Source organism: Camarhynchus parvulus, chromosome 1A (assembly GCF_901933205.1).
Source record: "Camarhynchus parvulus chromosome 1A, STF_HiC, whole genome shotgun sequence".
NCBI lineage: Eukaryota > Metazoa > Chordata > Aves > Passeriformes > Thraupidae > Camarhynchus > Camarhynchus parvulus.
In genome coordinates this window covers 43,699,663-43,725,190 of record NC_044586.1, presented here as the reverse complement: position 1 = coordinate 43,725,190, position 25,528 = coordinate 43,699,663, and the positions used below count along the sequence as shown (strand labels likewise).

At 35.5% G+C, this 25,528-nt stretch overlaps 1 protein-coding gene across 1 annotated transcript in view; it reads left to right on the top strand.

Moving 5' to 3' along the window:
* Positions 1 to 25,528, top strand: part of IMMP2L (inner mitochondrial membrane peptidase subunit 2) — a 408,398-nt gene that overhangs the window by 289,148 nt on the left and 93,722 nt on the right. The window contains exon 5 of the mRNA XM_030960426.1: positions 24,875 to 24,977. Coding sequence (XP_030816286.1) covers positions 24,875 to 24,977 — 103 coding nt within the window. The remainder of the gene's footprint in view (positions 1 to 24,874; positions 24,978 to 25,528) is intronic.

Sequence of the window (25,528 nt, the reverse complement as noted above, 5' to 3'; positions counted from 1 at the left end):
CTATATGAATTGCATAAGGATGTTTAAAAAGCTATCATTACCTTTATCAATTCACAGATGGTGCTGAAAGAGTAGGCATCTGGTGCAGATTCCTGTCTGTAAAACCCAGCCTTTTTTTGGTGAAATCTCTTTGCTTTCACATTTACCAATCTGGGGAACATCAAAAATTAGTGAAGATAACTTTGGGCAGAACACACACCCTTCAGTAAAAATGAATTGCATCATAGTATTTAAAAAAAAGATGCACTTAAAATTTACTAATATTTAATATGGTTTTGATAAATGCAGCCTTGGAGTTTAAATGGAGTGCTCATTTTGTTTACAGTTTTGTCCCTAGAGAATAGTTCCAGAGCAGCTCCTTTGTTTTTTGGTGAACAGCACAAAGCAAACAAAGATCATAAATCATACTGACTGAAAACATCAGTCCTGGTTGCTGCTTAATGAGGCTTTAATCCGTTTTGAACAGTTGAGGTTTTTTTGCTTTTTGGATTTCTTTTGTTTAATGTAATTTCCTTTTTCTAAATTCCTAGGGCAGGGAAAGAGGCAGAACACTAGCATGTCTTTTATCTAGTTGTTAGAGGAAGTAGAGATCAAAAAGATCTCTTTTTTTTCCAAAAGATTTTTCAAATACTGATTTATTTTTAATAAACCTTTTCTGAGCTCATTCATGATCTCATAGAGCTGGACAATCAGAGAATCACAATTATGGTTGAGGTCAGAAGTGACCTCTAGAAATCATCTAGTCCAGCTTCGCTGCCCAAACAGGGAAGTAGTGCCAGCTACAGCAGGTTGCCCATCTCCGTAAGCAAAGAAATATTTGTGGAGCAGCCATGGTATCCTGCGAGAATGAAGAATTCTATGGGGTCTCTGTAAAAGTTAACAGGAACAAGGAATTGGCACAGTCCAACTCCACAGGGTTATGAAATAAGAATAGAAATCCTGTGGTGGGGTGTGTTGGGGGGGATGGGAGCCCTGGAAAATGCTCGGGTGTCTGGCTTTGAGTAATTGCTGTCCAGAAAAATGCTAACTTTTTATCAGGTATTGCACTTGTTGAATATTTATTGTGTTACATAAGGCACTAGTACAGAAAAGACAAGTAATCCTCTTCCTATGTCCTTTTCAGACAAATTTCATGAGATGGTTATGACTGAACTGTGCAAACCAGAGATTATAAGGACAGCTCTCCTTCCACAACAAGTTCAATGTTTAGTACTACATTTTACTTTATTATTTTGTGGGTTTTTACACATACATACATACAGGCATGCATATATATTCCCCAGAAAATATTCATAGGATAAAACCACCATGATGATGATGTATTGAATTCAAAAAATGGTTAACTAAAACTTTTTTTTTGATTACTGTTTTCTGCAGGAAATCTTTCTCAGTGGGATTTTCAGAAAAATTTTCTTTAACTCTCTCAATTTACTGTAATTCTTCTCTCAACTCCTCTTCAGAGCGAAAGCAATTACCTTCCTTTCCTTCCTCCTTTCCCCATCTTTTGGTAACAATCTGCACAGAAAATAGTACCTACCATAGGCCTTCTTGATAGATTATTTTGGTATGTAAAATTATTGCTGCTTGAGATCCACTGTCAATTATCTGTGGTGAGTTTTCTAGAAATGCTACAATTACATTTGTACAGGGAAAAAAAATCACATAAACATCAGTATTTTATAATGAATTTTCCTCTAAAAAACCTAGATTGGTTTGGCTTTATGAATGCATCTCTCATGGTTGACTGGCTTAATATTCATTGTGTCAGCTGCAATTTGAAGGTTATTAAGCCTGACCTAGATTTCATTGCTGTGTAGGTTAATCTACTCCATTATCTTTTTGTGTATTTATGTGTTTAACTCACACCAATTTCTACTTTCAAGTTAGTGATTTGGAAATTCTAAGACCAACACAGTCATGATAAGGAAGACAATTACTCTTTCTAAAATTTAATTTCATACCTTTTTGTCCTTTGTGCTGTATCCTACTTGAAAACAAGTATCCAAGGATAAACAGGGTGAAAATAGTGATGTAACATATCCTGGCATCATGCTTCACTAGTTTGCTACAGAAGCAGTCACCAGAGGAAGTCAGATCTTTATCTCTCATCCCACCCCATGCAGAGAAGACAAACTGAGATGAAAAGGGTAAATAAAGAGAGTTAATAGAAAAAAATTGAGATAACAGTCAGATGACAGAAGGACGTTGTTGAAAATGCATCTTTTCCCACACAGATTGTAAACAATCCTTTTTCTGGAGGGAACACACCCTGCCTTCTGTTTTGAAGCTTTATTCTAAATAAAATTGAAGATTTTTATCTTAATATCTTTATGAACAAAACTAGTATTTATTTTCTCTCATTGAAAGTTTAGATTTTATTAATTAAAAAAAATGCTTTCGCATTTAATTTTTTGGTGTTTTGAGTAATTTTCAACTGAAAAGCACTGCCTGTGTAGCCCTAGAGTCTGAACTATACTATATTTATCCAAAAAACTGAGTTTGTGCATGATTATACTGGAATTTATGTATGGGCTAATTCTCCCTTTATTCAAGAGATGACCCTTCTGCCAAAATCCATCCACTGAGGCTCAGTTCCATGCTCACATCTAATTTTCAATCGCGCAGGATTTCTTCCTCTTTGTATCTAGTAGATTTTAAATGATAAAAAAATGCGAGAACATTTTTATTCTGAAACATTCAGTTTTGTTCACCACATCCTTTGAAAGAATTAAGTAATGGATGTGTTGTCTCAAACCTTTATTTAATTAATTTATTTAACTTTGTAACTTTTTAAGGGTGCACTTTTTATTGAAGTACATTTTCATTTTTCATCTCTTCTTTTGGAAATTGTAGCCATAAAATGCAAATGAAGCTGGAAGAATGGGCTAGTCAGTTCTCTGGCAAAGAAGAAAGATCAAGTATATTCTAACAAATGTTTGTCTGTCTTATTCTTTAAAATCTTGCAGAAAGTTATTCTACAACCTCCACAGAAATACAAATCTAGTGCTTTGCTATCTATGTAGCCAGAATATTTTTCATAGTAATTCATAATAGTAAATTATGTTAGTGTAAATTAAGCAATTATTTTCTTTTGTGTCCAAAGTTATTGAAAAAATTTATCATTGTTCCTTGTAAAGAATTTCATACAGCACTATAGTTTATATGAGCTGTTTCTTGCACTTAGTCTAATTTTTCCAGGAGTAAGAAAATGTAAAGGCTTTCTATTTTTCCTGACAGATCTTATTTTTCACAGAATAACCCTGCTTCTTCAGAGGGGAATTTGAAGAGAAGGCAGGTGCATAGGGACGCTTTTCCATGATATCATCCCAGCTTTGAGCAGTGTCCTAACTTGGGGCTGAAGATATCTTTGAGCAAACTTTTCACTAGACTCTTCCTCCATGGGCTTGATCATGTTTCAAGCCTTTTGAAATCTACATCATCTAAAACTTTGGGTGCGCTGTGTCACATCTTTGTCAGTGACACAGACAGTGGCATCCAGTGCACCTCAGGAGGTTTGCTGGTGACACCAAGCTGTGTGGTGTGGCCAACATTCTGGAGGGAAGGGCTGACACCCAGAGGGACCTGCACAGGATTGAAGGGGGAGTCTGTGCACACCTCATGGAAGTTCCACAAGGCCAAGTGCAAGGTCCTGTAGCTCAGTCATAGTAATCCAATTAACAGTATTCAAGATGACACACATCACAGTTTTTTACAAAAACAAAAGGGTGGTTTCTGGAAATTTTTTTTCTGACATTCTTTACTATAAATTACAACAGATTTGGCTGCTAATAGACATCAAGCTAACCTTTGTTCAAACCTGGCAATAATTTTCCCAATTATACCTTTACTGTGTGGTAACAATTAGATCAGAGCTCATCCCTGTGTGCATAAAATTAGGACATGTCTTTATTTAACTTTTCCCAGAAGCATTGTTTTACCTGCACTGAGATCTACATCTTTTTTAGAATATCCCTTCTTTGCTCTAACCTGGATTGTCTCCATTAGATTTCACTTATTCTTAAGTTGTGGTACTCTAGCTGGGTCTCAGCAACTGATAGAAGATCAAATGAATTGTCCCTTTCCTTTATGTTTTATATAAAACACATCTCTTAATACATCTCTGTATTACATCTCTCATGTGTGCTTGTCTTTCTTTTTCATAAGCATTCTCTTATATTTTGTTTTTGATTAGGTGTAATGCTGAAATCTTTACTGCAAAATGATTGCAGAAATGTTGTTCAGTTTCTTACTATTTAACATTCTTGCATACAATCAGAGTCTATAATATATAGCACATTCCCTCTTTATTCTGGTTTGTGATCCTAGCCCATCATTAAAATTCTTTTACTTAAGTGTTTGATCATGAATTTTTTTTGTGAATGGTGAGGCTAATAAAGTATTAAGATCATCAGCATTCTGTCTGCCCTGTGAACAAAAAAACATAGCTAGCTTACTGTGCAGTGTAAATACAATGACTATTCAGTAACTGGAGTACACTTTTTACTGTGTTACTGTCACAGCCATGGATTGAGGACTTCGAATTTCTTGTTCCAATTGCCTTTCCCGCTGAGTGTTTCTTCTAAAAATCACTAGTCTACCTCCTACTTTAGATATGTAAAATTATATTGCATAAAATAGATTGCTAAGATAGATGCAATGAATGATAATGCATCTGAATGTGTTTCCTTTGATAGTAATGAATTTAAAATAGATTTGTAACTTTTAAATTTAGCTAAGTGGAATCCAAATTAATGGGTTTTATGCAGTATCTAACAATGGCACTCAAATCTTGATTGCTGCTTTTAACATCTTGGAGGACAAGAATCACAGTGGAATCAAATTATTTTGAGTGTGATGACCCTTCTTCTAAGACGTCACCTAAAATGATATTTTCAATAATTAAAGGGTTTTTTTGAGAATATTTACATAAATGTTAAAAAAAATATATATAAGGCTATGATCTTTATCAAACACACAGCATTGGAAAAAGATTCTGTTGGTGTTTGATCTACTGGTTAGCAATTGATGCTGCTACTAATACAATGAACAAAATGAAGGAACTAACACTGAAAAAATACTGAACAAATTAAAAAATATTTATTAGAGATTTTGATTAAATAAAATGCTCATCAAACACCATGGTGCAATGAAAATAAATCTGTTAATATATATTTTGTGTATGCCTAATATATAATATTAACATTTTAGTGATTTGTAACCGAAATATGAATTGTGATAATGTTTAATGAAGAGTCAGGCATGTGCTGAAAATATATGTGTATATATAGGTGCAATGTGACAAGATGAGTTGGGCTGTAATAGATTAAATTGTATCAGCAGAGACATATATCTGCAGCCAGACTTCACCACTTATCTACCAGTTTCCAAGACTAGGTATAAATTCTGAGGAGGTCATTATTTTGAAAAATCTTGAATGCAGACAGATATCACCAGTGCACTTTCTCATAGCAAACTGCAGAAAACACTAGTCTGAATACATGCAGAATTTCTAAGGGTTGTATAAACAATATTACACAATTAAACATTGACTTTCTAATTGTGAAAAAACTTATTCAAAACAAACATATATTTTTATTAAAGGCAGTACTATGGCCTTCAACCAATTGGTTCATATGCTAGTTTAGGAAGCCAGATCTTCCTGCTGTAGAGTCCAGTCTCCCTTCCAATAAAGGCAAGAGAAGATGAGATCTGTGCGTGACCACGTTATTGAGTGTACGGTAGAAAACTACAGACCCTGAGATTTTAAAATACCCTCATGACATATGTTAAATAATGTAGTCTTGTCAGCTTTTTTGAACCATTGCTGTTTTTCCCTGCTCTCTTCAAGCAGCCTTAATAGTAGTGAGTTATGTATGAAAGGGGTGGATATTTGAAGCTGGAGAGATTTTTATTGTTAGGAGCAACAAAGTTTAAAAAGAGTTGGCTTTCATTATAGATTGTATAGCTGGGTTCATTTTTAGCATTTCAGTATTTCTAATCTATGTTTTGTTTTTTAAAGACTCTATGCATTATAAACATTATGGAAGAATAAAATCAATTTCATATATAAAGTTATTTCTTTAAAACCACTTTAGTTTACTTTTATTTCTGTACTGTGTGCATTTCACTCATTGTTCCAAAAACAAAAAAATATATCATTTTTGCAAGATGCTACTCAATTGTTTGTTGAAGATTTCACCAAACAGTTTACCACCCAAGGTGAGCTGAGGTGTTTTACTATGTATTTTGCAGGCACACTGGTATTCTAGTAGGGTGTTTACTGAAATACTATCTCTTATGAATGTCAGATAAGTCTGAGGGAGTAGGAGTTTTATCATTCACATTTATCCATTTATTTAACCCCATCACTCATCTTCCTCCTTTTAAAAGATATATAAATACCAAATAAATGGAAAAGAAACCTGACATTTGGAGATTGACATAGTCTTCAGCTTTCAAAGATGATGAATATCTGGAGCTTCTGCTGACTGTGAAGTGAGCAGAGTCCAGTTTTCTAAGAGTCAGTCAAAAGAATTTACAAAATCATTTTATAAATTCATGGTAAAAGTCACTGTTTTTAAAAAACGTGTACCAAAATCTGAAACCTCTGTCTTATTACTTACTGTGTTGGGAACTTTCTGTTAGCTGGGGACTGGGCTAGCCAAGGAATACATGGTTCCTGTGCATCACACAGGAGTTCCTGTATAGAAGTATACACAGACACACACATACATTTGTAGGGCTGGATAATTTCTGAGCTGAGTGGGTCTTCAGGAAGCTACAGTGCATCTCCATTTGTACAGCTCTAACAGGTAACTGGAAGATGACCAAGCCCCTTAAAATGCTCAACTCAAGTACAGAAATGCCATGTTAGAGTTTGTAAATGACACAGTAAAGCAGAGAGGCCCATAAATTTTGATGTCAAAATATTGCCATAAATGCTTCCTCTTTGGACACTGTTTCCTCTAGATAGGCCCAGCTATACCAGCATATCTGAATTAAGGATTAGAGCTGTAATAAATGTCTGACTTCATTTTTAAAAAGAACTGACAAGAGGTCATTGACAGAAACCACACTGGTTAGTTCTTGAGACATCAGAACTCTTCTGATTATATTACATTTGGATTTATACTGTTAAGCTGAATGATGAGAAAATTGCCAAAGAAATCATATAAAGCATATAAATCTGACATGGAACAGAAGACTTGCTTGGTTTCTTGATTTCTTGCTTTGTGACTTTGTCTTGCTTTCTGTTTTTGTCTTGCTTTCTTGCATTCATGCTTTTTCTGTTTCTCTCTCTCTCTCCTGTTTTGTTCTGCATAAGTGAAACCAGAATCATATCTTCAGGGCATATTCTTAAACAAATGCATTTGGAGCAGAGGCCTGGAATGAAATGTTGCCCCCCTACTGAAGCTGACAGTAGAACTGCTTACTTTAAAAAGGGCAAAAATTCAACTGGGAGGGCAGTTTACCTCTTGTAAGAATGAAGACTGGTGGGGAAAGAGAAAATTTATTACTAAACAGTACATGAAAGCAGCATTACATCTGAGAACATGTGTGCAAAACTCACAAAATTTAATATTATTATTCCCATAGCAACAATAACTGTGCCACATTGCATAATTCTAAGGTGTAATTTCTACAAAAGCATATAGTATAATAAAAAAAGTATTTGATATGCAATGTATGAGAAGAAGGAACTATATGGTCTATAAAATTGAGTTTCTTTATGTTGGTGTATTTAAGTCCTTAGGTATTTTTTCAATAGATTGAGTAATTGCTATCTTGTTTAAGTTTTATATTCCGTATCGCATGACCATTAGTGCCCTGAAGATAAGACAATAATCTGAACAATGTTTTAGACTTTGTGCTTGCTCTGATTTTGGTAGCTGATAAGACATTTGATTGAGTACATACCATGGCAGTAGCTTTGTTGGGGAGAAAAAAATATCCAAAAATATTTTCTGATCTATAGGTGAGATTTAAAATTTAAAACTCAGGAGAAATTTGAACCAGTGATCCCATGGCAGGGGGATTGGAACTAGATGATCTTTAAAGTTCCTTCCAACTCAATCCATTATATGATTTTTAAATTAGAACGTTCTCCATTCTGAGATATCTAGCTTTTCAAGGAAGGCATATTATTGTACAAGATTCAAGCCCTGTGAGGTAATAGCACCATGGTTCACAGGAATGCCCCTGCTGGGACTCCCACCTGTAAAAGCAGTATATCAGAAAATAGCTTGCTTGTTTGCTTGCTGTCTTATAAGGAGTGGGGGTAAACAGTTCCCAAGTACTTCCTGGTTGTTATGAAACAAATTATTTTCCTGTTCTTTTAATTCCACATTTTTTTGAAAGATAAGGTAATGTTTAGTATTCATTCCATATGTTGTATTTTCTGAATAGGGACTGAAATCTTTTATGTGATTCATCTTTCAAACATGCAGCAGTCAAATTCTCAGGTTCTCTCAGACTGAGCACTGAGTTTCATAATTGCCATAAATGCTTTAAATTGAAATATGAGACTGAAGTGATTCATTACATTAAGAAAACTTGGTGTCACGGAAAGCTACAGAAAACTAAGAATTGTAATTGTACCTCTTGTATCAGCTGCATATCAACTGAATACAAATGGTCTGTACATCAGAACATTACGTACTTGTCCACTCTTATTACTGACCCGTCTATAAAATATCCTGTCTCTTACAATTAAGCTGGAGATAGGTTTCACTCTAAAGTATTTCATTTTCTTTCCTGCTGTCTATCTTCCTTAGCTTTTGTGCATTCTTTTTTTTTGGTGTGATATAGTAGTGGCAATAAATGCTAATGTTAATGTTATGGAGGCAGGAAGTGCTCCTTTACTGGCTGCTATTACTTTAATTTACCCATTCCAGATGTTTAATAGTGTTTTCATTATTTTTTCAGTGCATTCAAAAGTTGTTATCCATGTTTTTGTATTTGAAGTCTATTTATGGTGTATGTATTATTCACACATACATATTATTTCCTAATTATCTCTAACCACAGGATTATCAAGTAAGTCTGGAGTTGTAGTTTCCTGCATAGAAAAAAAAAATAATTTTCCTTATATCTTCAGCCTGAAAAATCTGATACTTTCACCAATTAAGTGCCTTATCACCTGCCTTTTACTGGATTGGTGCTTGTATTAATGTGCTCTCAGAGGATATTTTTTATCACAAAGGTTGTCATTCTTGAAAAGCAAGTATGGACCACAACAGAGCTGTGTTGACAGAGGAATTTGCAGATAAAGGATATGCTTTAATGTGCTTTTCACAAAACTACACTTTGTAACCCAATTTATGAAATGGCTGCATCTCAGAGGTGTGTAGGAATCTTGCTGGCTGTTGTGAGTAAATGAGATCCTATGAAGAGAGTAGAGATCACAGAATCACAGAATTAACTAGGCTGGAAAGACATTTGAGATCATCAAGTCCAACCTATGACCTTAGACCACTTTATCAACTAAACCATGGCATTAAGTGCCACATCCAATTTTTCTTTAAACACCTGAAGGGACAGTGACTTCACCACCCCCCTGGGAAGCTTAAGAGTCCAGCTCTACAGAAGGGCTGCATCACAGGGAAACAGCGCTGAAGGTTTCCTGGTGTGTTCAATCGGAAAGGACACTAAGAATTTATTGGACAGACCAGTCAACCCTTGCTAGGTGCATCTGTCAGGTGTTGCTTGGGTTCTTAGGGTTGTTTCTTGTTCTTAGAGTTGTTGAGAAAAGTTGTGGAACTGGTCTAATATATATCAGCCTTTCCCTTGAGGAAGCATGAGGGGAGGGGGAAGTGTATAAAAGACAGTATAAAGGCCTGTAGAATTCTAAGAAGAAAAAGAAAAACAAAAAAGAAAAACTAAAACTACAAAAATCTGAAATAGAAATTACTGGTTTGACTGCTGTGAATCTAGTCCTTTTTATTTTCAGTTTTTCTCATAGCTGTCTTTAAGCTGTTATTGGTATAACTGGGAAGTCGCTTAGCACTGGCAGTGTGAAAGACTGGGTTAGAAATCCTGCTTTCTACTTCCTTCTCAGTGTCTCTGCTGGTTGGTAGTTTTGATGCTGCTAATACTTAGTGCAGCAAACACTGTAGTATTTCCACAGGCAGATTTTTAGATATGAGGATTATTTCAGATCTGCCAACTCTTTTGCTGGTTATTGCTTTCTACTCACTTTCTATACTGAGGTACTCGTTGTAACTCATCAGCTCAGAAGCTGAAAAATGAACCGGTTGTGCACTGGAGAAAAGCACATATTGTACTTTTATGTCTTAGGATTTTGCCAATAGGACATAACAAAGTATGATTGTCCCTCTTCTAAACGAGATGTTAACTAATTCATTGAATGGGAAAGAGCTGGGAATTGCCTAGCAATGACTTTTGCTTTCCTATGCAACGTTTCCCTACTTGCTCTCTCTCAAGGCCTGGTGAAATATAATAGAGCTCTAAAGGCATCCCCTCAAGAAATTCATGTGTGAGTTTTTTGCTTTGAATCAAATGTTTGAAGGGTCTTTTGAGCTGTCACATGTCTGTCAGATTACTCCTCTTTCTGTTGTAAAGATTCTCTGCTATGACAGAGAGAACGACTTGCTGAGGATTATGCAGTACCGCTTCCTTGCATAGCTGGGCATGAGGAATTAATTACAATCTTAAAGCTCAGCAGAAGTGACAGATTATGACTGATGGGGAATTGTGCTGGAACAGCTCATCTGTAAGAAAGGCAGGGAAAGTTGGCTCCCTTGGCTCCCCTTGCACAGTTGGGAAGTATGTGTATTTTAAAGCATGGCAATTGCAGTAGGAGTCTCTTCAGCCCAGCTCTACACCCCAGTGAAATATGCAGACCTTTGATTGCTTCTCTGCTATATGCCAGTACTTTATCCCTCACACAGACACACTCCCAGTGGCCACAATGCATCTCTGTCTGGCCACTGAAGAGGTGAGCAAGGTCCAACATCTGAGCTAGCAGCTCTTGCTCCTGGTAGTTGTGACTGACTTGGCATGTGTGGCACAAAAACCATGTTATTTTATTCCTACCCTTTTTTCTGTCATGATGTACCTTTATTCCTGTGGGGAAAACCCTTGCAAATCCACTCATCTGTGGACTTGAAGGCAGAAGCCAGCAGAAACACGCTAATATCAGTATTTTTGCATTTCTCTTTGTGGCCCATTGCCCCTGGTTCAGAAAAAAATGTTGGTTTTTTCTGGTGCTGAAGAACAAACATGAGGAGATGTGACTGGGTTGTGTATGCCTAAGTTATTAGTACAATGCACACAAATTGTTTTCTCTTAATATACTAGAGTAGCCATGATTGCTGGGAAAAAATCAAGACAAAAATTGCAGTTAAACCAATCCTTACAAATAAAGCCACACAAGCGGTCAAATAACAAAGATGAGGTCCCGTCTGTCACTTAGGAAATCTGAGTTTTGTTGAACAGCCTTTCACAAACCTATTGTTCTTCATTAGAAATTATTCTAATAAATGTGGATAGTCATGCTAAATCTTCTCTGCCTTTTACTGACTTCTCTATATGGGTAGTAAAGTCTTGTATGAGGAAGTTATATATAGCTAGACTATATTCTTCCAAGAACAAAATGACAAGCATGTGAGGAGCTTTGTTTTGGTTAGGACAACATTGCAAGTTCTGTGAAAACATGCAAACAATTTCTGCTGGTTTGAGTCACCAGCCTTTGAAAACTGATTTAATAGTCTGGAATTGAAGTTTTAATCTTTAAGTAGTTTAATTCTATAAGGCATTAGACTGAAGTCTTATTCTTGATCCTTTTGCTTTTCATGATACCTGTAAAATTTCAGCCTTAAAATGTATACTGATAAAAGGCAATGAAAATTTCCAGAGTAATATTCAAGTAGTGATACATTTCATGTTTATAATTTTTTTCTTCTTTCTCACACCTCAGATTCAGCTTTTGGCTGAATTACTGAGTCTTACACTTTGCTAAAGCAGGTGGAGCCTGATATTCGTTATTTCAAAACACATTTAGCAACATATACTTTGTTGTGTTTCAATCCTAAATTTATAATTTTTTTCTGGCCATTTATGTAAAATTAGTAGAAATATTTTTGACTTTTATTGATATTTTTCTTCTTTTCTGTTGTTTATAAATAAGAATTTGGAGTTTGTGTCTGTCTCAGACTATTTTGACTAGGAGTCTTCCTATCATTGTACTCTCACTTATTTAACACCATCTGATCATGCTGATAACACTTTTCTTTCTAGAAATACCACCATGCTGGGATTTTCTGTTGCTATACAAAAATATCTATTTTTTCCCAGTCTCATGATGTAAGATTGTAAAGCAAAGTCAGAAATGCTTCCTTTCTAGCACTTTGTGTCTTAAAAGAAGAAATACAAAAATTCTCTTCTTGACAAGTATTTCTTAACACTATAAGACTCAGTAGACTGTTCAGTGTACTTGTGTTCCTGCTAACACAAGAGAATGACAAGGAATTTACTGTTATTGCCAGATGCAGAATTAGATTTTCTCTTGATATTTAAAATGATCAAAGAATAATTCTGAGGGCTTTTTCAAGAATTACTATTGAATGAACATTTTCTTGGTTCAGTAACATTAAATGGGAAAATGTATTTGAGAAGGAGAATGTGAGAAATACAGCAATTTAATGAAATATCAATTGACTCAGGGATGTGAGGTTATTGCATGCAGTGGAAGTATTAATGAGGGCAGTGCCCTTTTCTTTTGCAGGTAATTCAGATTATCTTTTTGATGATCTTTGGTTTGAAAAGTTTACTGCTTTGCCGGCTTTTCACTTTTACAAAACAATATGAAAATTAATTGGTTTGAGAAAAAAGAAAACTGGTATTAACATCTACTCCTAAGAGCAAAGATCACCTATAAAATCTTTTTAGGCTCCATAAAGCATTTCTTTACTATTTCCCAGCACTGGGCTGGATGTAACTGAGCTCTTCCAGAAAAAAATGTTTATACATGAGCTCATGTGGCAAACAGCAGGCTGCTCTGAAAAGTATTAGACTTTTCCTAAATTAAGGGTTTCTCTTTATTAGATATCCACTGACCTAAATGTGTAATTCCAAAACTGAAAAACTAAGCAAATATTCAAAATGTAGAACTGCCTAACCGTGTAGGAGTGTAATACCCCTAAATGATGCAGTCAGTTCTTGCTTGTTGAGATATAATTTTAAAGATGGACATAGAAAGAGGTTAAAAACAACAAAAACAGTGCTAGGGGACCAGCTGAACTATTCATCAAATCCCACAGTACAGAAGATGAGGCATTTTACGTGGGAGATTGGTCTATAAAAGACAGAAGAAAGACTTTGTGCAGCAGATAGTTAACTTCTGGAATTTGTTGCCCCAGGATGCTTTGAAGGCAGACAATGTAACAGATCAGTAAGCAGATACTGAAACAAATGGACAACAATGTACAATCAAACATCTGTGATAGATTAAATCTCGATGTTGATGGAGAGTAGTCAAGCTAATATGTTTTACCTGGGCACTGTCTGCTTTTCCAGTTGTCTGGAGACAGACTGTTGGCCTATATGGACTGCTGCTCAGACACAGAAATAAGGCATTTCTTGTAATCTTCATAAAAGACTAATGATGAGTTATGATTTTTGAATATACCATAACATTCTCTTATACACCAAGAAAAAATAGCATCTATGATGCTATTAGATTTGCATCTAATAACGCAAAAAAGATATTTGTTGCTGCTTACTTCAAATTGCAATTGTTTATTTCTGTAATTTGAAAGTTCAGTCTGAAAGATCACCACCGGTTCAAAAGTAGGTATCTGCAGTCTTTTACATATATCTGCTCATATCTTGTAGGAGAAGACATATGAAACCTATTACTTTTTAGGATTCTTTATTGAATTGAAATATTTTTGAGTTTTTAAACTCATAATCATAACTTGTATCATAAAAATAGTAATTCACTTATCCATACATGGTTAATATTTTTTGTTACTTACTTGTAAGCTTCTCAATTATCTTTTTGATAGTAGTGTTCTTTAAAAAAGAAAGTACACTTCTAAAGTAAAGGAATAAAAGGCATTTTTGAATATTATTCCCTAACAAACATAAATAGAAGGAGATGTGAAGTTTCAGACTTCCATTGTAAAAAGAATAACAACTCTCCCACTACCATAAAGTAAAAAAAAAACCAAAAAACCAAAAACAACAACAACAACAAAAAAAACAAACCAAAAAAAACCCCACCTTGAAAACACTTATTACACTACAGTTCTGTCATTTTGCACAGGCTGCCTAAAGCACATTAGAAAATTTTAATATCTTTGATTTGTCCTAGGCAATAAAAAAAGCATAGCAATCAGCTCCTTTGAGACTGGCGTGTGGCTGGGGAATTATTTCTAACCATTGGACCTAGGCAGAGGTATTGCCAGACTCTTTTAGCTGTCACAGGTCTTCAAGAATTTAGCCCAGTAAGCTGTAACAGTGATGAGGAGGCAATGCTGCTGTGACCATCTCTGTCACCACTTTTTGAAAATAAGAGCATTATTTCTCATTCAGAATTTCCTTAGGAGAGGAACAGGCCAACAGGGTTGTCCAAGGTGGTAGATGCTGTGACTTCCCCCTCTGGGATACAAAGAATTTTAAAACCTTTTTTTTTCTCCTCTGCTCCTGTGCACCTCTTCCTCCTCTCACAGAGCCTGTTTGTTGGAAGACTGGCCTGGCCAGCAAAGGCTGAGTAAATACACAGAGTAGGTAACCAAAGGTCAGCCTGCAGCCTCTCCCATGATAGTTTCTGTCACAAAAGTAATGGCAGAAGAACTGCTAAGGGAGAGGATTTGGGTGAGTAGAAAAAGTGAGTTCAAAGAGGAAGAATTTTGTAGAGAGCTGTGTCTAATAATTGCAGATTCTGCAGGCTAGAATTTTGCTGCTGAGTCAAATTTTAAAATCCACAACTTAAAATCTGGAAAACAGTTTGATCATCGCTTTTCTTAGGCTGGCAAAGGCATTACTGAGAGGAGCATTTCTACATGTGTTGCAGAAAGAGAGAAAATAGAAACCATTATATATCAGGCAAAATTTTCATCTTAGTAGTACCATAAATCTTAACATTTGAAATTCACTTCAAAACCATTGTCTTTGACTCCTTAAAATATGCCTAAAACTAAAATGGTCTCAATTAATACAATATTAATAAAAAGAGTGTGTGGGGTGCAGGAATGAATATTTTTGATTGCAATACCTCTTTGGGCTGTATGTGTCCTCCCATTACGACAGGTATAATTTCCAATTTGACAATGATGTCAGGGTTTGGTAATTCACTTAGATTACCTAGAATAGCTAGTGAGTTTTTACCTTGGTAAAATTATGAAGCTAATGATAATGAATCTAACAAATTATTCCCATCTAATATGTGATTTAATATGATACTGTTAATATCTATTAATGATATTAGCAAAAACCTGTCATGTTAATTATCAATATAATCTAGAAGAGAAATGTGAGAAGGTAATGAAATTATACATTTGTGGTTAATGGGATTTTCATCAAAAGAACCAAAGGGAATAATTTTCATTATCTTAACTTGAAAGGACATAGTGTTGAAATGAGACAGATTCACAAGTGAAAGATTTGTAGAGAAAAATGAGATATTTTATGTTTTCTTTCTCCTGAATCAATAAGCTGGTTAACCATCTAAATTAAAGTTATGCAACTGATAAGGATTGCTCTGTTTTTCAACACAAAATTACTGTTTTGTATTTGTTGCAAATTTTATCCTGAAAATAATTATAGTTCTTCTGATTAAGAGAATATGGTAAGCAAAAGAATGAAGTAGTTTCAGTATTCCAAATGGGAGTGACAGATTTGTGTAAAAGTGTGTAGTAATTTCTATTGACATACATCTAGTATATACAGTTATCTTTAGATAGTATCCACTGTTGAATAAATTGAGAAATACATATTGATTTTAAATATAGATTTTTCTAATACTTATTTTAAATAATAATGCTCTCAATATTGTTGGAGATAGTAATGTAAGTTATAAATGGACCTTGTAAAGAATATGGTCCTTGAACAGATTTTCCACAGTACCACCTTTGCAGTATTTTGCTTTAGATTTAATCAATCTGGGAAAAAAGCCCAAACAAAACAAAACAAAAATCAAAACCAACCAACCAACCAACAACAACCCTCCTTCCACAAAAAAAAAAAAAAAAAAAAACAAAACACCCCAAACCCAACCCTGATTCTGAACCTACCTCTATTATTTCAAAAACAGGTTTGCAGAAGTCATCCATAGTTTCATTAAAATTCAACAAAATTTTATGTTCCTGAATTGAGGAAGATCTGGTTGAGAAGATCTGCTGTGGAAAGGATCATAAAATAAGAATGTTGCTAGAGCTAGAACAGATGAAAGGGAAAAGAAAGGGGCACACAATATAAGGGATATGGAGTGGAAGGCCCAAGTACAAAACTCTTCAGGGATGTTACAGGAGAAATGATAAAGTCGTCTCTGTGAGGGAAGCTGCTGTTAGTTGATCTTTCTTAGCAGTGGGAGCAAATTAGTTCTGCTTTGCTGGGACAAACAATATTAAATGCTTCATGCCTCCTGACTAGGTAAGCAAAACTCTCAAGAACAGAGGGAAATTCCTGTGCTGCTGTGTGTTATGTGTATGGGGATGTGCCTTTTACAGTTCCTGAAGGGAGGTAGTATGAATTGAAAAAACATACAGAAAAACAATGTGAGGCTGGAAATGGGAATCATAAAAAGTGACTGCAAATGAATGAAATTTTACCCAAGGAGAAATTATTTCCTTACAATCCAGATCCCCTGGCATTGCTGGTAAGTACTACCTCTAGAACTCTACAGTTCACAAGACAGAAAAGAGCTTCTGTCAGCTGTAGTTTTTTTGAATTGGCCTACAGAATGCTTGCCAGCACCAGGGTAACAGACCTTTGTGATACAAACACCTACATATTGGTAAAAGTATTAAGAGGGGCAAAACCTAGGCCCTAGATATATACTATATCTTTAAAGGACAGGAAAATAAATTCTAAAAATGCTATCAACTCATATCATTATCCAAGATCAAATTAAATTATAGCTTTGGGAAACATTCTTAGTGAATGGCAGGAGTCATGAGAATCTTCTCCAGAAGGAGATATATGAAGGTAAAGAGCATTGAGATAAAGAATTTATTTTACCATGTATTGGTCATACAGAACAGCAGCAGCTCCACAGCTGCTTCCTCATTAAAAAGCACAAGAGTATTTTGAGGATATTTTGAAAATTCAGGAAAGAAGGAAGAAAGAAACAACAGAAAAATTAATTGCATTGACATATGCCTTGAACATAAACTGGAGCAATTATCTAAGAAATTATGTGATATCAAGGGAATTAATAGACATTAATTTCTCCTTCTAAGTCTTTGGTATATTTTGGTCAAACATATCTGGATTCAGAAGTATGATTAGTGTCCTTTTCTGGTGAATTGATCTATGAAAGATATTTTTGCTCATAGCAATGATGCCATAAATTTTGTGAATCTCACTATCAATGATCTCATATCTTTTCACTCTTATAAATATTTCTAGTCTTTTCCTTGTTACATTGTCCTCTCATACAAATGGGGTGTTAACAAGCCTTGAAATGAGTCTAATCTCTCTAGTAGATGAGCTGGCTTATTATTTGTCCTTTCAATCATATTATCAGTTTTGATAAATATGCACAAATCCAGTAATTTTCCTGAATACCATGTGTTTTAAAAGTTGTTAACTGCATTATGCTGATGCTGGTGAAGCAAGTAATGGGTAAGTCGTTATTTTTTTAAGAATTACATGCTTTGTGAGAAATTATCTAATTAATGAAGCAGAACTACAAACATCTCCTGTGCTTTCCGTATCAGATTTCTACTTATTTGTAGCACTGTTGAGACACAGGAACCTGCACTGGTGCACTTTGGTGGGAATGCTTTAGCTGGGAAAAAAGAGATAGCATTTGTAGTTCAGCTTGCTTTTACTGCTTTGTGTAAAGGGGTGTTTTTGTAATCGTAATTCTGTTCCAAATGAGGGAACCAGTAAATTAGTGTTCATTTTTCCTGAGACTTCAAAATATTTAATGGCAAAAAGTATAACAGACTTTATATAATCAAAAATTTGCCCAAATGTAGGCAGAGGGAATCACTACCTGCATAATGGCTATTCCTAATATCACTCAGATTGTGTATTCTCTGTCATCTACACGTCTTCCTTTGTGGGTTCCCTTCTCAATATAGCAGGTCTGGCAATGCTTATGAAGCAATACTTGAAGCATTAAGAATCCTCCAGCACTTTCCAGGTTCTGAGTTTGGATGCATTTTTTATAGTCAGTCCTGTCAAAAGCTGGTGGATCTGTAGGTTGTATGGAAAACATTTCAGCTCTGAGGCAAAAGTTAATAGCTGCACGCAACTGAAGAATATTCCCTAATCTATTTGCTTACTCTCCTGCATAGTCTGTAGGTGTCCTTCAGAAAAAAAAAATAAATTAGCTGCTTCACATATATAACACTGCCTTTATATCTTTATGTATGTGTAAGGGAAGAGTTAAAGTAGGAAGGCACAGATGGCTGTATGTGTGTGTTGGAAGTGAAAAAGGAGATTTCTTAGGAGCTGGAAGGTGTTTAGTGTCATGTGTAAGATTCCCTGCAGTGATACTAATATAACTTACATGTTATATTGCAGTAAGGTTCATGTTTTGGGATCTGGGTGTCACTTGAAATTGAATATCTTAGCATTTGTTCATTCTGTGGATTTGATTAAGATGGATGTATGTGGAAAAAGTTCCACATTATGAACCTGGCTGAATGCCAGGTGCCCACAAAAGCTGCTTATCACTCTCCTCCTCAGACATGGGAGAAAAAGTGGAACAGAAGTCCTGGGGGTGGGGATAAGGGCAAACAGAGATCACTCACCAGTTACCATCTTGGGCAAAATGGACTCAGCATACACTGATTTCAGGGGAAATTAGTGTATTTTATTACCAAGCAAATCAGGGTAGGATAATGAGAAATAAACCCAAATCTTTAAAACACCTTCTTCCATAATTCCCTTCTTCCTTGGCTCAACTTTACTTTCAAGTTTTTCTCCCTCTTCCCTTGCAGTGGTGCAGGGGAACATGGAATGAGTGTTGTGATCATTTCATCACATCTGTGCTGCTCCTTTCCCCTCAGGGAGAGGATTCCTCACACGCTTCTTCTGCTTGATCTTGGTGTTCCTCTGATGGGACAATCCCCAACATGAACTTTTCCAATGTGACTCCTTCTCACACTTTGCAGTTCATGAACTCCAGCGTGGGTCCCTTCCATCCAGTGCAGTCCTTCAGGAGCAGGCTGCTCTAGTGTGGGTCCTCTGTGGGGTAACAAGTTCTGCAGGGAAACCTACTCCAGCATGGGCTCCTCTCTCCATGGGGCCACATGACTGCCAGGAGCCTGCTCCAGAGTGGGCTTCCCTTGGGGCCACAGTGTCCTTCAAGCATCTACTTGATCCATTCTGGGGTCCTCTGTGGGCTGCAAGTGGAACTCTGCTGCACCATTGACCTCCATGGGCTGCAGAGGGACAGCCTGACTCACCATGGTCTGCACCAGGATCTGAAAGGGAATTTCTGCTCTGGTACCTGGACCACCTCCTCCTCCTTTGTCACTGATCCTGGTGTGTGCAGAGCTAAAATATAATATGACTCTCTTGGTGAAATTACCATTGTACAGCAACTTTTCCCCCTTTACTTCGTTATCCCACAGCCCTATCACTATTGCAGAGGGGCTTGGCCATGGCCAGCAGTGGGTCCATCTTGGAGCTGGCCAGCATTGGCCTTTTTGGACATGGAAGGAGCTTGTGACAGCTTCTCACAGAGCCACCCTTGTAGACCTCATGCTACCAAAACCTGGCCACGCAAACCCAATAAACATGTACAGCAATTCATGTTGCTTGGAGAAAGTTCTTCTTGAGTGTGATAGAGACTACCTATTTTACAAAAGAGTTTGTATTTTTGTTTTATCTCCTCTGCCAACACGACATTATCTACAGTGTTTGTTCCCTGTTGACACCCAAAGATATGCAGATTGCTGGGACCTTTGGATTTCTCAAGGTCAAATCAAACTGAAGGGAATCATTCCTCATCCAGCTTAACCGAGCCAAGTTGCTTGCTTTGGCACTGCTGCCGCATCCTAAAAAAGCAGATTTTTCTTGCTTGTGGGCAGGTGGTTAGAATACCATATAGAGCTCATTTTTGACTGTCAAGATTGAAATTATTTCTCAGCCAAGGATAGCTATAAGTACATCTGTTAGCTATTAAATTGTGGAGAAAAAAAAAAAAACTTTGCAAAGGTTCAAAATGTACCTCATATGTAAGAAAAAAGTAAATCAGAATTTCAGACCAACTTCTGTAAAAATGTCTAAAAAGATAAATGCAATTCCATTATGCTCTGAACAAGAAAATAACTGCAGCTCTGGTAGACCCTGTTCTTAAGCCAATGAGACTTCAACTACAGTTTGAGCAACAGCAGCACCAGTGATTATTACTAATGTGTCGAAGACTTCCGTAAAACCTGAAATTTTTTTTTTTTGCTCACACCAGTATGGTTTTTGACATATGTTTGTATTCTATATATCAAAATCTGGGTAGTTTGATGTCTTTGCCTGTAGTATTGCTAAAGCAAACCATTTAAATGAGAAGAATAAGAGGTGTGAAATATTTTTTATTTTTTATTATAAGATAGTAAATTTAAGAAAGTGAAAGACTACTCTTCATTAGTAGAGGCTTTATGAAGTTCAAGAGATTGTTCAGTAATTATAACTCATTCTAATGAACTAGATATGAAATTAACAAATACTAAGTTAATTATTACTTACAGCAAATTTTCTCTTAAGAATTCATCCAGATATCTTCTAAATTTAATTAAAAACTTCATGTGTGAGAGCTAACAGAGGTCATGGTTACAGTCAGTCAGAGAAATGAGTCTAAGGATGCTCAACTAAAAAAGAAAAATAGAAGTCTGTAATGCTTTCAAAATATATTATTAACTGCAGTTCCTTTGTAGCAAAGACCTCTCACAAGGAATTTATGTAAAATTCCTGATGAACCAGTAGTGTTTTTAAATTGATATTTGCTTTGAGGATTTTTCAGTTTTGCAGCCATTGTTAAAGAGTTCTAGAAGCATTCTAAAGTATTTTTTCACTTTGAATTGTATTTATTTTCACTGAACTATTGATCATTACAACTGTTATTCATTTACACAGATCTAAACCCCCAAATGTGATAGCAGTCTGCAAGGCTCTCCTAAGAAAAAGGGTGGAATCAACACTTTTCAAAAATGCTTGTGTTAGTAAATTGGCCTTGTACGATTGCATAAAGTGATGGACAATAGTTTTATTTCAGCATGCCCAGCTAAAATGTTTAACTAGTGAAACAAATAGATGGTAGTTTGTACATTTGGACCAGGGGCCATATTGCCACTGCAGCACACACACGTGCTCTTTTCCTTGCAATTTTGGTCAGAGATTTCTGCAGGATTCATGGAAGAGAGGGACAATGACTAATTCTGACTATGAATCAATTTGGATTCTCTTCTCAGGAAAGAAAACCAAGTTTGTGTTTTTTTATTTTAAAAATTTTAACATAGTGTCTGCAAGAGTAGTTAAAAATAACCTACCATTATGAACCAAACATGGCTTTCTAAAGCCTGTAGCCTGGTTTGTTTGCAGCAATGCTTTATTGCTCTATTCTGGAGTAACTCAAAAATGAAATTTTAAAAAGTAAAACCAATATCAGGAAACTGATGGTCCAGCTCACTGTAACATGAGCCTTTGCTGTAGTTTGTTATTAATGCATGCAGTAAAAATCTCGAATAGAAGTTTGTTTTCAAATTCCAGTGTGTTCCACAGGACAGTGTGTGCAATAGTATTGCTAGAAAGAATATAGAGTGCCCAGATAACTGTCCTATGCAAATACTGCGGTAACATTTTGAAGCAATTGCTCTAGGAAAATAGATTCCCTTGCCTCTCTACTGTTCACAGGTACTTATTTTTTACAATCTATCTTTTTTTTTTTTGAGCTTACATGTGGGCAAAATTTGATTATTTATATAACCCATACATGAAATGGCAGACATTTAACTGCTGAGTTTAAGGGATATTCTCATGAAGTATCACTCCTATCTACTAAAGTCGACAATTAGAACTGCAGCTTTTGTTTCTTTCCCATTTCTTTTTTTCTTCCCTATTCCCTTAATATGTTTATTAACATTGTAAATTTTAATTCCATTTCCTCTAAGTAAAAACTACTTGTATACAATAATCCACTTTTTTCAGTATGAGAATTTGTATATAATTCCTCTTTAATCACTACAAGAGACTTTATTTTTGCATAGTTGTAGAAAAATATTTTGGTTTATGATGCTTATCTCAAGAGTAGAAAAGAAATACATATTTACCATGTTTTAGAAATAATAAAAAAACCAATTATAGTTATTGCACTCTGCAATCTTTCTCTTTTTTGCCTTAGGCCTTAAAGAACACACCTAACACCTGTGTTAGACCCTTAGATTTTCACAGGATCTCTGAAAACCTTTGCAAGACCTATCCATGCAGACCATTTTTTTCCTCCAATTTTATTTTTTAAGTACTTATTACAAAACCTTTTTTTCCCTCCTCTTAGTGATTTCCCAATCATAATAAAGGAGGAGATTATTTAGGGATAAGAGATTGTGTCAGGTCTGAAATTGAGTCACTGACTGGCCTTTGCCATATTATTTTCCTGACATTTGTGAGGTAAACATGCCAGCAGAATTAACTTTCAAATCCTTTCCCCTTCTGAGTGAAATTTAGTCTTGTGCATGAAGTTTTTAAAGGTACAAAACTTTATCACAAAATACTCTTGTGCATTCAGGAGGACAAATGGAAGAGAAAATGAAATATTTTTTTAGCTATTGTTTGCCTTTATCACTGATGGAAGAGACCCATTTAATAATCTTCAGAAGTGTCTAATCAAACAGCTGAATTAATGAACTCTCAACCAATACTTTAAAACATTTTACTAGTGAAGTATATGATACTTTGTAAAAGAAACTATCAATGAGATGGAGCATTATGAAATCTGAAAACGTAAATAATTTTATTGTCCAAACTGTATGCCATATCTCTTGAAAAAAGAAAAAGGATTTGCATAGTAATAAATGGCTTTCTTTAGCATAATTGAATTATTATAGTGTACTCATTGTATTTAGGAAATCATATATTTACCAACCAGGACAGTTTTGCGTTTTTGTTTTGAATGGTTTAGGAATTCAGTCTTGAATAATGTGTAATATGGAACTGTTCTAGAAAAAATGAAGCTTGGTCTTTTTCTTTTCTGCAAATAGGCTATTATTTTTTCAGCTTTCAATGAAAGTACATGCGGAATTCCATTAGAATATAGTACTGGAATGCTCATCCTTTTAGCTGCCAAAAATTAGCCATTTGAAAAAGGATTAGTCAGATTTTGTGACTTACAAATAAAGTAATTATTATTTTTATTTGATTAATATAGTCAAAGTTAATAGAATGCATTTTTGAGGATTCCTTATTCATCTAATATTTCATGGCCTCTAGGTTATTGATTAGCTCATCCTTTTAACATACTCACCCTCCCCCCCCAGCCAAAACAAGCCTCCCCAAACCCAATATTTTTTATTTTGACTTGTGAATATCCCTGATTAGTGCTGTTGCCCAGTTCAGCTCAATCTCCTGGTGAAGATGCTTTTCTGCCTCCAGTTGAATTTTTTTTAGTTTTAGAGTGTGCTCCTTCTGCCTTCTGCTCTGAGGGCATATCTTCCAGACAGTGAAAAGTAATGAGCAGCTGGAGGCAACAAGCTAGATCAAAAGTCTGTTTCTGTAGATGGACAGATTTGTTTATTCAAAACTAAATAAGAGGTATCACTATTCATAGTCCCATCTGTAAATGCTTCATCCTGGTAATAATTCTGTGTGCATGACAGTTGCTGTCTGGGGTTAAAGCACAACAACATCACTGCGTGAATGATTGCAGAATAACAGGTCCCATCTGAAAGAAAGCAGAAGTGTGTGGTAGAATGCAGACTGGCATTGTGAAAATGACAGCTACTTGGGGAACTAAATACAGGAATTTTGCATCCTCTGCACCTCAGCTTTAGTACTAATCTGTAGTTTGTCATTTTGTAATACTGGGACATGCTGCAGCAGTATGATTTTCTGTAGAGGATGGCATCAATGTAATTTTTCTTCATCACTTGGTCTTCTCTTAAAGGTTTTTTCTAAGTTTATCCTGTTTAGCTTGTGGCAGCTGAACAAATCCTACCCCCAGGACAGAATAATTGCAGGAATCTGAGGCCAGTTCAGATACAACAGTATATTTTTGATGAAGAAAAACAGTCTTAAACTTTTTCCTTACATGACTGTTCACTGATATGAATGTTCACTGATATTTACCTGAGATAAAATCTGATGGTTCAAAATTTTGTTGCTACAGAGGTAAAGTTAATAACCTGTTATTTATATTTAACTGGAAAGTCTCTTCCTTTCTTGTGTTGTGATTTCTGACAAAACAATGTAGTAAGCAGTTGATAGTGCAACCAGCTCATACAAAATTTTTATATATTTTGACTTGAGTGACACTCTTGAAGTCCAAAGGACTTCAGTGCAGGCAGTTTAAACTAATGCTGAGTTGTATGCAAGGTCAAATTCCATACCCGGAAATATGTGGATTTTTCCTACCAAAACATTGTTGGGTTTGGGTGGGGTTGTTTATGTTTTGGTTTTTTGTTTCTGGGGAGTTGTTTGTTTGTTTTTAAAATCTTTTAAACTAACCATTTTTTCCATTTCTGCTTAGAACCATTGGATACAAAAAGAAGTATGTGAAAGTTCCACACGGTCATATTTGGGTGGAAGGGGATCACCATGGGCACAGCTTTGACAGCAACGCTTTTGGTCCTGTAAGTCAATTCTCTGTATGTCACGCTTTGCAACTGAAAAACTGTGCATATGTGAAACACAGTGAGTATGAATTGATTGTGAGTGTAGTTTTGTTATTTTTGTGAGAATTATTAAAATTTATAAAATATCTTGGTCAGCCAATATTGAGTTTTTTTCTTAGCTGTTATAAAAAGAATAAGGACTTCTTTCAATTCCCCACATGGAAGGGGATGTGGTAGAGATTTTAAATTTGGAGGAATATGCTGGAGTTGTAGCCAGAGGGTGAGCCAGCTCCCTGTAGCTGACAGATGCTCCCTGAGGACATTTTGCCAGCTGATACAATTTGGAATGATTCCCTCCTGGGAACTTTGTCCTGCTTTAGTGCCAGTGCTGGGATAAAGAATTGGGGAACTGCAACCATGCTTAACAAGTGTTAACTGGTAAATTGGTCAGTGGACAATAGTAGAGATATTTAAAACTTTTCCCAAAGTAAATATTTAAATTTTCTTTGCATATTGAAGGAAAAGAAAATGTAATCCATAAAATCTGTATTTTGATGGGTAAAAGTGTG